The 16,842-nt window shown below is 41.9% G+C and overlaps 1 protein-coding gene across 1 annotated transcript in view; it reads right to left on the bottom strand.

Annotated features, from left to right (window-relative positions):
* LOC121673280 (E3 ubiquitin-protein ligase SH3RF3-like) overlaps positions 1–16,842 on the bottom strand; it is a 91,711-nt gene that overhangs the window by 8,289 nt on the left and 66,580 nt on the right. The window contains exon 8 of the mRNA XM_042046467.1: positions 4,751–5,088. Coding sequence (XP_041902401.1) covers positions 4,751–5,088 — 338 coding nt within the window. The remainder of the gene's footprint in view (positions 1–4,750; positions 5,089–16,842) is intronic.

The raw sequence follows: 16,842 nt of genomic DNA, 5'->3' as shown, positions 1-16,842 counted from the left end.
GATGCTTACTGCAAGTTCTGTTTCTCAAAGTATTGTGCACTATAGATGCGTGAATCCAGTCCTGTGACTCCAACAGGTCTCTTACGCGTTAGGGGTACACAAATAGTTTTGGAGGGAATGGATAATCAGTGCCAATGGAGCATCTAGCCCAGCTGGCCATTGCTCTTGTTTACCAGTGGAGCTGTGTTTTTTCATCCTTTCACTGGTAAATTGCAGAACCTGCAAAGTACCTCTGCACACTACAAGCCAAAATCTGCTTCTCCATAGTAGGGTGTCTGAATCAGCAGCCTTTGAAGAACAAGTCTCAGTTGGGTCTTTTACCTTTCTGCTGGAAATATCTCAGGATTCAATTTCTGAGATGGTTGATTCTAGTTTCCCAGTCCTAAGGCAGGCATCCCTACTCAGAGAAGCATTTAACCATGTGCATGCATGTCACTGTTCAGTCAGAAATTACTCCTTGGGTCATTTCTCTAGTATCACTTTCCAGGAATGAAAAGAACCCTTCTTCTGCTTTCTTTTTTGGCAAAGAAGACATACGAGCACAGCAAATTGAAGTCAATGGGTGTTAAGCACATGCTTGAATGCTTCCTTGAATTGGGATCTCAATCTCTAATGTGGCAGTGATTTGTAGAAAGATACATGGAAACATGGAAGGATCTATTTTAAGGGTCAAACTTACTGTTCCTATCTTATTCTGCAGCACTGTTGTGGCTATGACTTGGTTGAAGGCTGCACAAAAACCATAGAAACACAGTACAGATATGCCAGTCGTGACAGTAAGTCTGGCCACAGCTGCTTTATCACAATGTAACATGGCAGAGTTAGTGCCAGTTACTATAAAAGAGTCAACAACGCGTGACATGTTTTACTCAGGTTTGCCTCTGGGAACAGTGCCAGGCAGCGAGGGGAACATGACTCACGCACACACACATGCACACTCAACTCTCCTGTTTTGCTTAACGTACAGTCACATTTTCTTGAAGGGGGTGGCAAGGAAAGTATTTTGTTTTGGTGCTGCCAGGCACACAGCACACCCCTCCTGTGAGCTGACACCGTCAGTGGGATGTGGGCAAGGCTCTGGCACAGTGCCTGCCTCACCACAGTGTGTCCCTGTACTGGTCCCGTTTCTCGCACCAGCAGAAACTGGATGGAGCAGTAGGTGGAAAAGAGTGTGTGGGGCACACACAGCCTGACAGGGTATTCACTTGGCAGTCAATCACTGCCACATGAAGTGACAAGGACACCACCTGGGAAATTTCTCTGCCCTGCTGCTTGGACTGCTGGATGCTTTATGGCAGAGAGCAGCTGAAGGAATGTGGTTTTATAAACTGATAGTGGGAACTACACCCAGAAGGCAGAGATGGGCTCTGACTATCCCAGCAAACCAGACAAATATGAAGGCTAAATGACAGGAGAGCTAGGAGTAATTTCCTTCCTAATCCAGTCATCTATAGCCAGGCTTTGGAATATCAAGAAGAATAAAATTGTTTTCCTCTCTATGTACAAAAAAAAAAAAAAAAGAAGACAGACTATAATCATTAATAGCACCTCCAAGAGGGTGAAGCTTGCTTGCTTCACCTTTCTGCCTACTGGCTGCAACACCCAGAAAGGTCTGCACTCTCAGGCAGCAGAATAGGCAATTCATCCCTTAAACAGTGAGTGAGCTGCAAGCAATCAGAGCCCTTTAATGCACCTCTTGGTGCACTGGGTTTGATCAGTAACCTGGATGTGGCGAGTGCTGGAGCTGCAAGCCAACCTCTATAGGAAAAGTAGCGGTGCTCTGCTGCCTGCATGAGCCTCATTTTGAATGCCGTAAATATTAAGGAATGTGCTACTTCTTCCAACCTTTCAGTGCTCTGTTTCTATGTGCACAGATGGGCGTTGGGAGACAGAAAGCCAAGTACAGCTAAGTGTACTGAAATGCTTTGCAGCTTTTTAAAATTTCATCCAGCATCTGAATCTGTTTATCTAACCTTTTTTTCCCTCTCCTCCCTTTTCTTTCTCAGAGAATTGCTCCTACTGTGCGGATGAAATGCATCAAAATGCAAACAAGCAAAATATGGAGCTGAGTGACGTTGAACGCAAGTTGCTCCATTGCCAGATGTGAAAAGAACAAGTGGTTTGAAAACCATAATTTGTTTTAAAAAAAATATAATTTGGTACTTCTGAGAAATTTGATGATTTAATGAGCACAGATGGATGTGGGATGAATTTCTAGCAGACAAGTGTTTAATGTATCTGCTCAGATTATTCCAGGACTAAGCATTATCCTTCCTAGTGCATGAAGGTAATTAATATTTCCCATTATGGACATGAAAAAACCCATATGATCAGTTAAGGAATGCAGATACACCAATGATATGGAAGTTAATTCATAAATCAATTAAAGAATCTTGCCTGCTGTGTATAATTATGGTTACTTCAATTATAGCTTATTTTCAGATATAAGACTCAGGAATCAAAATACGTAAAATCAGAGTAAGTTCCTTATCACCATATACTGCAGCTGGAAGTATTTACTCAGTTTTAGCACTCTAAATCTATTTGCTCCTGAATCCAGCACAGCTAAGAGAATGCAGGTAACCTTTGTCTCTCTGGTTCTATTCTGCCACTTAAAATAGTTGTCAGTTAAATGTTTCCCTACCTGGACCACCCTCAGGTGGACTGAGAAATTTGTAGGGTATGGGACTAGCCCTGGCATATTAAATAATGTGTCTAGAGTTCTCTATAGTAAAGCTTTGAGAGCAGTGTATTAACACCCAGCTCTGGAGACATCAGAGGCTGTACTTCCCGGCTTCTTTTCACGGTTACATTTAACTAAAGGTGCAGCAGCCCACTGATGTAGTTACACTGGTGCTAAATCTGGTTTATATTGATTTAACTTTTCTTATAGCATTAATCTGAACTGATGTAGACCAAATTAAGTGTGCCTAAATAGGGATTGGTTTTTCACTCCTTTTACTAAATTGCTTTTTCATGGATTTTAAGGGCAAGAGACTACTGCGGTAGTCTGCTCTCACTGCCTTCATTACGATGCTGAAGGACTTGCCTGTATTTATTTCTGCTTCAAGTCTAACAGCTGCACCTGAACAAAAGCATCTCTTTTGGAAAAAAGGCCAAATCTAGTGTAAAAATATTCCCATGTCTGTCCTGACTGCAGTCTCCTACAGACTGTTACCATGCCATTCCTACACTCTTTACCAGGTCTGCCAGAGCTCACTGTGTCTCTCATTGCAAGTATATAGTTTAAAATCTTCCATTTTTCTTATGATGGTTCTCTGAGTCCACTTTGCATCAGATTATCCTCTTCTGAAATATACTGTTACTCTGCATTCACATCACCAGAATTAGTGATTGAATTAGTTCTGCAGCAACAGACCTGCCCTACCCATCACCCACATCCCACTTCACTCCTCATTCTGCAACAGGAAAGGTTTTATGTTGACAGTGCAGGTTCAGGACCCCACTCTTGTTGGGCTACACTACATACATTAATAACCATTTTCTAGTGATTTCTGATGTAGAATTAGATTTGATGCCAGTGAATTAATTTTCAATCCACTTAGTATCTGCTGGGTTGGTTGTGTAGTTTGCTCAGCAAGAGGTTTTATGGTAACAAACCAGAAGCCTTAGGAAAGTTTAAATGTATTATGGTGTCGCTGTCAGCTTCTCAACCAAATTCCAGCCTTCATTCAGGAAAACACTGTATAAGTTATGGATTGTCCTGTAATCTCCCTTATTATGCATCATCTACTTCATGATCCCAACTGGATTCAGGGTCAGGTGGCTTGCCCAGTCCATTTCCTTCAGTCTCTTTCATACACTCAGACAAAACTAGTTTCTTTCCAAACTCTGTGATTTTAATGTTATTTCAAAATTGCTTTAAATACCAACTCAAGAGTGTTCCCTGAACGGCTCTTTGAAAATTCTTCAATGCTTTTGTGAAAAACATGTTTTCCTCAATCACCTTTTGAATGTAAAGTATTTCAACAGCACTGTAGCTGTGTATTATCTATTCCCTTCCCAGTTCTCAAACGGCAGTCTTGTAGAAAACATTTATCTGAGCCCAGTGTGACTCTGCACGTGGATTTGAATTGTCTCTTTTCTGCACCCCCCTACCTCTTTTCTGGTCAGTTACCTCTCTCTCCACCTGCTTTTGTGTTTTGGTGTTCCTATTCTTTTCTTTTCAGGTTTGCAAAGTCAGTTACTCCAAGGTACCAAGGTGCAGAGCAGGCTGCTGAAATGAACTCCAGAATCACCAGCACATCCCTCTCTAGAAATGAGCTAAATTTTTGGTAACAGGTCACTGAAGATGGCCATATCTGTAAGTATTCTAAACAAGAAGAATTTTAAACAGTCTTTGGTATTGCAGAACAGGACATGTCCAGATGAGACATACTATATCAAGTCCTTAAGCGAAAATACAGGAATCCCATTTAGAATGTGGCATTTGCCAACAGCATTTACACCATTTGGGCTGAGAAAGCACTGCTGTCCTCCACATTTAGACCAGGGCTCTACAGTGTCATGGACAGGTGCTCTTAAACACTTCTTTAAACCTGCATGGTGTATCAACTGATTTTCAATGGGACAGGGCATGTAAGCCCTGTCTTCCTAAAAGACAGCTGAGCCACCTACAGTCAATCCATAGAACCTCAAAACTGCAACAACCCTTGAGCAAGTTAAACTTTCATCCCTCCTCCAAATGCTCCCTGTGCATGCAGACAACCTCAGGAGAAAAACAGCTTACCTTTCCCGGGGCAAAGGCTTGGGCTCTGGCCGAATAGCTGCCATGGAAGAGAGGGGTGGCCTGGCAGGTGAAGGGATGGAAAAATTCAAATCCAAGGAGCCTGTTTTCCTGTGCAGAGGCTCCAGCCCCATGGCTCCTTGCATTTCACTCTCGATAGGGCATGAGCCAGCTCTGCCGTGACTGGAGAGGGAGGACAGCTCAGGCCCCACTGCCCCTTGCAGAACTCCTTCAATGGCTGTCTGGGGGTCATGTGTGGGGGACACAGATGGTGGGGAGCGTGACTTCTTTTTTGTTGATGCTCCTGCTAGAAGTTTCAACAGCCCGCTCTTCTTCTCCTTCTGCAAAGGAACCAAACAAAACATGGGCAGTGAGGAGACATACCAACTCCCTTTGCTTTTGTTTTGGAAAACCTCAGTGTCGAGAGGCAGGAAACCTCTCAATACGGCCATAGAAATGGATCCAGGTAGAACTTGAGCTTTCTGTAATAAAGATCCTATGAAAATCCCTCCCCATCAAAAAAGGCTTCAACTCAGTAGAGGAAGGACCAAACATACTGCAAAGATTACCCCCATTTTCAAATCTATCCAGGCAGTGATCATGTGCCTTTTGAAAGAAGGAGTGCAGCTACAGCGGTACAGCAAAGCTACAAACTTCCCATGCAGAGAAAATAGCAAGGAGAGCACTGCCTCTCTCTTCAAGGAGAATCCTGTTCCTCAATAGAGATATATCCCACAAGTGAAAAATCAGGACCCATGGCTAAAAACCTCTGCTGGGAAGCACAATGGGCTGAGGAGAGATTTCAGATCCCAGCCCACTGCAAGAGAAGCATTCATTACTGCCTTTTACTACCTGATGCAGATTTACAGTAGGGAGAATGGAGGCACAAGAGTCGGGTTTAACGCCTCTTTCCAGAATGTGCTCCCCTTTACATCCTGCATCACACAGCAATAACTATTCGTGTCTCCCTCCTAGAAGTGGGTCACTTCCCCTCATGTGTTAAGGTAAAGGTATCACCTTGATGTTTGAAGATAGACCACAAAATTCACAATTGGCAATTGCAGTGGCAGTGCATGGGAGGTTTCAAAGTTCTACAACGGTTTCTGACACAGAGAAATGAAAAGATGATAACAGCACCCTTTCAATTAATGGGGGAAAAAAAAGTTTAGCCTGCATTACTGAGGAAACACATCTGACCTTTTGGATTTTATAACAGTGTACGAAATCCTGCTGCACATTTACCTCAAGCACACACAAATACCCAATACTGTCTTTGATCTTGAAAGTTTTTTGGCTAGAGGTTTGTATGTAGAAGCTGGCTATCCTCTGGTACATGCTCTACAATGCTAGGTTAGAGTTGCAACCAGCAATGCTGTGCAGTAAATTTTCCATTTTTAAAAATGATACAAGAAGTTCTGAAAAGGCCTATTAGATTTCTTACTCTTTTGTCAGAAGCACAAGCCATTACTCAAACTATCTTCAGAGACTCAAAGCTGTGAGGTTTAGCTGGATTTGATAATTTGCTCAATAATAGGATCCCAGGGGATAAAATCAAACCCAGAAATGGCAAGACTTATGGAAAAGAAACTATCTCTCTATATTTAAGCAGGAACACTCATTGGAAATATAAGCCAGTAATTTATTTATTCTCTGTAGACAAAATGTCCCATGCAAGGTTTAAAATCATGCTCTTTTATGTTCTGACTGCTGAAGTAATTTCTCAAAGCAGCTTTAAAGAATAGAAAGGATACAATAAAATAAATATAAGCTTTTAAAAGATGCTTGGATTTACTACAGTAAATGTACTAGGAGTATCTGGTATCTCTGCTTCCAAAGTTCTTGTCTGCACTCTTTAACTGCCATGGACCGGTAAGAAAACAGAAATACCTTAGATGTCAAGACACAGAAGAGATAAAAGGAAGCACAGTTGTCACAGATCCAAAGTCCACTGATTTTTGAAGAGCAGAGTCTGAAATGTGCATCCAGATCCTGGTCTCCTGCATACCACTGGTTATGTCTTAAAAGAGTGTTTTGCACTTACAGGATGAAAGGATCCATCCTGTGAAGATGTTCACCCAGGCAGAATCCATGGTAGCTAAGGGAGCCTGGCCATATGGCACCAGCAGGTTAAAAAAAATTAAATAAATTCCCCTGGAAACAACAGGAAAGCAGACCAAATGCCCCTGATAAGTATCTTCTTTCCCTGATGGGAAGGGACTGTATGGAAATTGTGCATTCTGCAATTCACCTGAAACACCAGAAAAAATGCTTCAGTTTTTCTCTTGTTGTCTAATTAAGAAATATTGTTGTTGTCATCATTATATAAAATTTTTGCAAAACTCTTCTTTCCCTGTGGCACACTGAAACAACAGCTCTAATGATCCCAGCATCCTGTGTCAATATGTATTTGAAGGTGTCCAAAGGTCAGTGACAGAATACAATAGCCATTGTGGGGCTCTGGAGAAACGGCTATTGTGCAGCAGTGAGCACTTTGAGCCTCTTTAATTGGCAGCCTTGCAAATGCAAAGTAACCATGTGAACTAAAGCCCTGTATAACGAACAATTAATATTCCTATGTGGTAGCAGCTTTTCTAATTTTTGCTTCTAATTTAAATACCTTGGCAAGCTTTCATTAGAAAAGCCTTGTGGAACTTACACCATTTAAGGCACAGAAGCAAAAATATTTGGAATAAAGGAGGTGCATACACTCACACCCGCCTACACATTAAAAAGCAGATGAGTCTGACAGCCATTCAATTTTGTTTACAAGAACGGCTTCCACTCTTCAGGGTTAGCCCTGGCATAAATTTCTACTCTTAAGCTACTATCACTTAGATAACAGGAAGCTATAATGAACTTGCTGATCTACCCTTTGTTCTACTTTAATAAAAGGAAAAATAAAGAATTGATTTTTAGCCCCCACTGAGCAATTTACTAGACTTCTGAAACTAAGATCTGTGGTCTTGGAAGAGAGAAGATGACTTAATTCAATTGCTAAGCCTAGTCAAAACCTGAGCAGTACCATCCTTCCAGTCACGGCCTTGGGCAAGATTTAAGAGGTGACCTGATACCAACCACTTTGTGTGCGTGCAGATTAGACAATATGTCCAGCTCTTTCTCCCTTTGAGTCTGGCTCTCAGCCTTCTGCTATCGCATGGCCAGATCCTCTGCTGATGCGATCGGAGCATTTCAAGCAAAAGAAGGACTGTCAGGAAGTGATAATTTACTGTGATGTCTCTCATGAGAAACAGATCGGGTTTGAACCTTCTGTGATCAGCAGTTCAACCTAAACCACTTCATGTCTCCTCCCTCTATCTGTAAAATGGGACTAAGTTGAAACTCCTCCTTGTGCTGTGGGAATTTGTTAATGATTCCAGTGTTACAAAACTCTATATTTCCTTGGGAGCAACCAGCTCTTTTTCGGGGCTTTAATATTAAAAAAAAAAGGGAATGGGGTGTTAGTATGCAGTCCCAGTAGTGATTTATTGCAAATGTCCAAGTATTATGAGTTCATTTAATATTTAGTGTAATAGCAGCCATCCTTCACAAGAAATTAATATTTATATGTCTATTCAAGACAGTCCTTCAGCAGTTTCACTGTAAATCAATCAAGCATTAATGGGCATAAATGCTGTAGAGAAATCTACACTGATTGGTTACAGACTCCATTGCTTTTGAAAAGAGATAATAAGTTTACAGGGGACATATCTGATGACTTTCAGAAATTAAGTTTTTGAATTAAAAGAAAGATAGTTCACATTTTTTCCATTCACAGATGGTTGTTTTATTGTTTTCTAGGAAATCTGTAATCTACTGAAACAGCTGTGTAATTATTGAGTTTTCTTTGTCTAGTAGCTACATTTCCAACTGACTGCAAACTGTGTTTGACATCCCTACCTCCTGAATCTGCCAAGGTCAGACCTTCACATCTGTGTTGATGGATGGATTCACAGTGTGGACAGCACTTCTCCCATCTCCTGGTTACTGCCCACATGTTTAACTGAATTTAAATCATCACCTTTGTGTTGCCCAGGTTTTATTCTAGGACATTCAGTGTCAAAACTTCCAAACCATTAATTTCAAAAGGATTCAAAGAAAAGCAAAAGAACAAGATTAGCCCTTACAAATAAATTCCAGGCTGCTTCTAGTTAAGAAAAAAAAATGGACTGGGAATGCAGACAGTATAGACAACTCAGAATTTTTTCTCTGGCAAAGCTTACAGTGGAGGCTCTGTTCCTATGGTGTAGCATGAAGGAATCTCAAAGGAAATCAGTCTCTAGCAGCACAAGGATGGGATGGGCAGCACTTCTGTGACCCTGAAGCATACCCTTAGGGAAGCCAGCACTTGGACAGGTGTAAGTTCCTCTTGTTATGCCACTGCGAGAATGTTTGGAAAAGTGAATACCGTCTGAGCTTAAGAACTCACGAAGGATTAGATCAAAATTAAAGTCTGAGATATGTAAATGTTGAAATATTTTGCTTCACAGTAATTGGGGATGATTTTTCCCCTCATTAATAACTCACTTGAAGATAATAACTAGCTCTTCTTTCAGCTTCAGAGATGAGATGAGCACAGAATGCAGCTACTTCATTGATGACTGAGTGATAATGGAGTCCCCAGTCTGCAAAGCAATAATCATGCCATAATCTAAATACCAATTTCATGTACTGGCTATATTAATATAGATATATTTTTTTTAAACCACCCAAATGCACAGAACATTCTGGTTTAGTTTTCTTCCTCTGCAGCTCCTAATACTTAATTTTCTACCTCTCCAGGTTCATTAAACAAATGAGGAAACCTTACTGCAGCTGATAGAAAAGCTGTCTCCAGTCACTGAAATGAGGTAATTTCTCATGCAACACCAGTTACATCAATAGATAAGAGAGCCAGAGAGAGAAGAAGAGGTTTCATTTAAAAATGAAGAAAAAAGAAACAAAACTGCTTAAATGCCGCCCTGAGCCCTACGAGGGCTCAAATGCCCTCACAAATCAGGAACTCGTCTATCAGTCAGTACCCCCAAACCACCACTTTTTATTGCTTGTTTTACTTGGTCAGTGCTTGTTTGAGTAAATTTAAGTTAATGGCTGGAAAACAGTGCATTTTTATTCTGATTCCATTGTGGCTACTGGTGATTGATGCTTGCATTGTAACAGTAGGTCGTATTTTGGGTTATGTCTCAGGAAAAAAGCTATCTGGGTTTTTTAAATCTGTAAAATTATTTGACTTCAGATTTTGATAATCTTTCAAAAAGCCCTGCCAACCCCCCCCAACCCAATATTGTCTCAAAGGAAAGCTTAAGGTCTGAAATGTCTTTGGATATGTATTTATCATTTGCAACTTGCCACTATTTCTCATGAGGAATCGATGACATGCTGAACAAGACAACAGCAATTACTTACTACACAATTTCTTCTGATTTTAGGGAAAGACTAGTTTAGTATCATATACTGTATGGAAATACTTGCCAAAGATTTAGTTTTCAATGGAGACAACTGTTCCTGGCCACAAGTCTATTATTATAATCTCAGTATACATGTTACATGCCAAGAAATAAAAAGGATTTTAGGATGACAGTATCTTTAGCTTTTAAATTCCAGTGACAGTAACATGCATACAGATGTGCACAAAAATATTAGACTTATTTATTATTAATTTGAAGATAGATACTATTAAAAACAGGGGAAAATAAGTAAAATGTCTTGCTAGACCTGACTGGGAATTTTAAAAGTTTTGAGAACAAAACTGAGAATAAGAAATTAGCGTTCAGGTCCCAATACAGCAAAGCACATAGGCACTTCATCATGTGCTCTTGTTGAACTAAGGCAGATGCAAGGCTCTAGAGACTACAAAAAGAGATAAAGAGGGAATCCAAAAATATATTTCAATATTCAATTTAGATGGAATATTAGATCTTTCAAACACTGGAGCAAAGTTAAAGGCTAGCTCAAAGGGAAAAAAAAAAGCAACTGGAGAGGAAGCAGAGAGTCTCAGCTATCATCAAGCTTCCCAGAGGCTGCCAAATTCAGAAAAGGTAGAAGGTAAAAGGGACTCTAACACGGTTAATGGTGAATGAGGGACAGATGACTTGCTACACTGACACTGTAGCAGTTTTAGTGCTACTTTTTCATGGGAACAGCTGAAACACAGCACAGTGGAAATGAGAACTACTGCTGTGATGAAGTAACTCAAAATTGTGTACAGATAAACTGAAATGCAAGAACACCACCAGAGAAGTGATGAAATCATGGTTCTCATGAAGACTGTGTGACATTTCCACTTATTTCTAAGCACCCACCCTCTCTAGAACTAAGATCAGATGGATGTGTTTTAGTCCTAATTTTAGTTCACCTCTTCCTTCTAAGTGTGAGCAACCTCTTTGGTACTCAAAAGGAAGCAGCAGGCCTGGTATCCTTGTACATTTCACATTCAGCTTCTTTCTTTGCTCAGCACTTCACTGCATTTTGATTATCCTACAACAGGTAAGGGAAGTTCGGCTCAAAGCACTGAGATCTCCCCTCTGCTCCCCTCTCCTGCCCACCACACTCCCTACATAGAGAGGCATCAAGTATACTTTGGGGATGCTCGGAAAGCAGAAAACTGACAGGAAATACTGACCTACAGAATCCCTTCCTGCAGAGAAGGTACTTGGGAAATGGATCAGTTATCTCCCACAGTACAAGAATTAGGGGGAACCTAAATGAGATTATCAGGCAAATGGTTGAAACTAAAAAATAGGAAGCACTTTTTCACACAACACATAATTAAATGGGGACTTCATGCACATAGTATTGTGGAAGCCAAAAGTATGAAGAGGTTCAAAGGGGATTAGACAAATTAATGGAGAACAGACCTAGCAAGGGCTATTAAAATAGTGGTATGAATCCAAACCTTCAGTGCTTCAGTAAATCCCAACAGGTAAATGAAACAGTACTTAGAGCATAGACAGGGTAACTCCACCTCACTATAAAGAGATCGTAAAAACAGTAACATTCTCAGAATTATTGCTACGGTAAAAAATTTAGGTATTTTGGCAAAAGCTTAGGAAACAGGACTAAACCGGGAATGAGCCCTCCCCTGTGCCCTCTCAGCTTTGGGAAATCAGCTGTTCAGAGACTTCCTCAGCTGCAAGGGTCTGAGAGAGGGCAAAAGGCAGCCATCAGGATGCAGTGTCAGCCAAGGAAGAGACACAAAGGGTTGGGAACTGCAATCCCAGAGCACTTTCACAGCCCTGCAACTGCTGTTTGGATTCCTCAACTCCATCTCTGCTGTGCAAACCACAGACTGAGGGCTGCTGCACTCACATTGAACCAAGGAGCCTCACAAGTACCGGTGGCAGGGCTGACAAGGCCCTGTTCTTTCTTGGATACCAGTTTGCTTCCTAACCTGATGTTGCACTGCCTTTGTACATGCCAAGGGCTTCCTTGCAGCAACCACGGGGGTCTCCTACATTATGATACACCTTGTCTTGAAGACCTAACCTAATCTGAAGCCTAGAAATGTTACACCTTTGTTTTAATACAAATCAAGGTGCCTAAATGATTTAGGCAACTATGGAAGACTAACTGTACTTTCTAGAGAATTTATACAAAACATCTGGACAGACCATGAGCGTTCTTGTGAAATTCTAGGTTCATTTATTCAAACTAGAGGATAATCTATCACAGCTTGACCGACAGCACAGGATTCTGAAATGAGAAAAAGATGTACAAATAAATTAACTGCTAGACAAACTGCTTAAGATTAATGTTTCTAAACAAGATGATTTAGACTGACTGGTTAGCTTGCTGTTCCTTGTCTCTCATAAGGAAGTGAAAACGATTTATTGTCCTGGGAAGCACTGGGAGCAACACTCTCATTTTGCAGAAAGCCAGAGCAAGCTCACTCACTGAACACCTGAGTGAAACAGAATCAATGGCAGAAGTCACAATGTGCTTCGACATACTTCAGTCTTATACGTAGTTGGCTCTGGCTCTACCCATTCACAAGGGATAGATTTTGTTTCAGAAGCAAACAGTTAAAGTTGCTTGGCCTTGCTTTGTAATCTTGTTAAATGACAGGCAAATGACACTTGTACTTTTATGGAAAGCAGAAACATGAGGGTAAATGGTTTGGATTAGTGGCCATCTTGTGCCTTATCCCTGATGTATCTATCTATTCCTGCTTGGCTGATCTTGTTCCAGCAGCTGTGCCACCTCAGGCTGTAATTTCAGCACTTCCAACAAACTACATCGTATTGTGCGGGTCTGCACTCAGAGGGAAGATTGCTTGTGGAAAAATTAGGTATCACATGAGGCATATTCTTCTCTCAAAATCAATTCCCCATTGGAAGAGAAAAAAGGTCTGTCTGTGGACAGTGCAAAATTGCCAGAATTTGTGTGTACTAGACACTGGAAGACATTACAGTGAAATAATTCCTTCCAAGGATTAAACAGTTCCTAAAAGATGCATTTAGCTGGAGACTGAGGAGTCAGTTGAGACTGGCAGAATACATCATACCTGCATGGACTGCAGCCTAGAGGCGATCAAAGCAGAAGCTCCTCTTGCTTGTATTTCTGAAAATTATATGGGTTTTGCACTGCTGCTGGGTCAGCCTGGACTGAGTGAGGGACAGGAATGAGAGAGGCCCTGATGGTCCTCAGATGGTCTGACATTTTAGAAGCAGGTCCCTCACACAATCAAAGCCACAAGCATGAAGATATTGCTCTCTCTGAAGGCTGACCTCCAGTTTTGGCAGCTATCACAGCATCAAATCTGAGTGAGCATCCCCCAAATATTTCTGATTTATTTCATGCATTAAAAACATCAGGCCTTGTCCCTACTCCCTCTTACCATCATGACAGTGTATCTCAAACAAAGCAAGTGATACTACTAACATGCTCAAGCTGATGGCTTCTTTTCTAGGCTTAAGAGAAGCTCAGCCTCTCAGCACACAGGGGTGTGCGGGGAGTCACAGCTGCTATTTTTCCACGGGCATCACAGGCCCCGCTAGGATGTCTCTTGCATAGGGACAGAACTGTTGTCCTGCACATTGATGTGTAATCACTGAATATAATCACAAATAATTACTGAAGTGCGTAAGCTTTGCAGGCAAAGCAGCTGAGGTTTCTGCAACCTTCCCTGTCAGCTGTGTGACAGGCATTTTCACTCCTACTATGTTTCCAAGCAGCCCCGTGAATTACTCCTAGGACACACTAAGATGACTGAAATAGTTTTCTCTCATGAAGATCAATTGATCAAGTATACTCTCTAAAAAAATGAAGAAAGAATCCCAGAATAATTTTAAATTATTGCCAAGAAAGTGGCTTTCAGTGTCACAGGAATGACCAGGCATGTAAATGACAATTTCTTTGATAAAGTCACCAAGGAACTGTCACTTTCCAAATGCCACAACACTTGGGTTGTAATTACTAGTGAGCTTTGCAAGCAAAAAGCTTGCTTTCTCAAGTCTTGGCAGCACACGTCATAAGAGCATCCTCTCTTCAGCAAAAACTAATATTTCATCTTTTTTCCTAGTTTTATCTTTTTGCTGCTTAAAAAAATACCCCCTCCCACATTTGCTAAAAATACCTATCTTGGTTTGAATGACAGGTGTCTGCTAAGGAAGGCAGAAGCCTGCCTTGGAATGGCAGATGCAACCCCCTTCCCTCCGAATTATTATAATTTTGAAATCAAGGGGCTTTTAGGCAAAGATGTGGGAAATAGGAATAACAGTTCTTTACTATTATATATCTATATGTGTATAACCAGTCAAACAAACAACAGTAACTATTGGCAGTAACAGCAATCACAAACCCAGTCCCGGCCTTCTCGACTGTCGGGCCCTTTCCCCTCGGGTGCAGTTCCGCCCGCAGCCGGCAGGGGCGCTGGCGGCTCCCGGTGAGCAGGGCAGGTGCGATGGTTCCCCCGCGGCTGCAGGGGGCGCTCCGGAGCGAGCTCGGGGAGCGCGCGGCACCGGTGCCCTGGGATCCCAGGAAGGGATGGAACAAAGGCTTCACAACCCCCTGGGCAGCCGATCCCGGTGTCCGGCCGGACCCTCGGGAACAGCAGGCTGGAACGGCAGAGACGAGCACAAATCCCGGGTGGCAGACGCGATGTATCCAAGCGGGGAACCCCCCCGGAGGTCTGGGCAGGCTGGGAGAGCACGGCTACAACGCAGCAAAGGCTTGAAGCAACAGCGGGGGCAGGGTGGCCACAGCCCGGCTCCTAGCGGGGCAGGGAAGGCGGGCTTTGCGATCCCGGGGCTTCTCTAGCAGAAGGAAAAGCAGCTGAAGAAAGCAGCATCCCTCTCTGTCCAAAGGCTGAGACCTACTGCCCACACACCCAGGTGAAACAAAAAAAGTAGCCAGCTCTTTTGTTTTTCTGAAGTATCTGGCCGTTTGTTCCCATAGCAACACGTATGGGGGAAATTCCTTTAACATGGGGAAAAAAAAAAAAAAAAAGAGAGCTCCTAAAACCCCAACATTATCCTATACTAAAGACGGGTCTTTAGGAATATAAAATTCCTCTTTGTTAAATTAAAGTGCAGAGCAAGAAGGATCAGCAATGAAAAACAGAGCTAACCAAAAAGAACGACTAGGGCATAAGCAGGGAAGGGGAGTCAATAGGACTGTGGGGTTTCGTTCGTTTTGTACTAACCCTGGTTTTACTTTGCTATCCTGTCCCTCCATTCTACCTTCCCTTCATTTGTCTGTTTAGTCCTCTTCTTTTTCCCTGACACATGACCTGCAGGTATGACCATATAATGAAATGCAACTGAGTTACACCGATTTAACTAATTACCGCTTGTCATGTGTGCCACCTAAGCCAATGTTCTCCATTGCCTCATCCTATCCCAACTGTGAGACAAAACACGTTAGCTCAACTGTCAGGCTTAAAGTGATTTGGGTAACCCAAGACGTCTGAGGATATTCTTTATGCCAGAGCTGACAGTAGGGTAATATCAGTGATGCAGCCACTGAGAAGCATCTCATATAGGCTACACACAGAGTCACATCTGTAACCTCAAGTGCTCTCCGAACACAAATTTGTTGCATGTCTGGATTGTGCTATGCAATAAGGCAGTGACATCTGGTTGGTGTTTTCATTTGCAACTACTGCAGAAATAATTACCAATGACAGCACATATACAGCATATTCCTCTTCACTCTGCTAGCTAGTTGACTGATGAAGAAGAGGCCAGTGTGACCTGAAATAAATGGTGAATCCTGACAATCATTGGAAAGAAATGGTCAATTTTAACACGTAAGTTAAAAATGCTTCTGTGGAGATGTTGGGCAAATACATCTCACATCTGAAAATGATGGAAACTATATAAAGATAAAATCACTACTGCACTGGAGCAGAAATGACAGCTTTGTCATTCCATCTCTGAGCCTGCCTACCACAGTTGAAGATGAAAAACCCTTTACACAAGTCAGATAACGGTGCAAGACTGCAGGGGTTGATTGACAGACTGGCAGACTTTCTTATTTTTCATTTTAGCAAAACAGAATAGGCAAACATTAACTTAGAATTGTCCCATCCTGAATTTGATCCTGGTTGATTGGAATGTCTCTGACTATAAAGATAACAGAATTAATAGCCCATTAGTTAAGCAATCACAACTTCTCTTCAAGGTCCTCTACTATGATTACTTTGCTGTATCTGACAATCTTCCCAGAGCAGAGTAGGCAACACGATGATTATCTTGCACAGGTTTGTTTCTTTCAACTTCTTCCTGCTAGAACAGCAACATGTGTGTTTGAGGAGCCCCTTCCAGTCGCCTTCTTTTTAACTCAGCAGTATTCATGCAAGAATTCCAGCTATAGATAACCAGATGCTACCAGTTGCTTTGCAATGTCTTCCAGTTAATGATTTTCTGTCAAACCAAGAGGACATTTCAAGTATGTGCCATCAGGGCTTGTCTCAGTCCCAGTGCTAGTCAATCTTTCCATTAATTACTTGCTGAGTGAGCTACTGAGTGTACTTCTAAAACCAGCAGTGGGTACTGAGCTGATTGAGTCCACAAGCAGTGTTCTGGTTTTACCTGGGATAGAGTTAATTTTCTTCATAGTAGCTTGTATGGTGCTGTATTTTGGATCTGTGACCACAC

The sequence above is a fragment of the Corvus kubaryi genome, unplaced genomic scaffold (genome assembly GCF_017639235.1).
Source record: "Corvus kubaryi isolate FWS band 111438036 unplaced genomic scaffold, C.kubaryi_AGA036_p1.0 65310, whole genome shotgun sequence".
Taxonomy (NCBI): domain Eukaryota; kingdom Metazoa; phylum Chordata; class Aves; order Passeriformes; family Corvidae; genus Corvus; species Corvus kubaryi.
The sequence above is the reverse complement of the archived record's forward strand: the minus strand, read 5'-3'. Positions and strand labels throughout refer to the sequence as shown.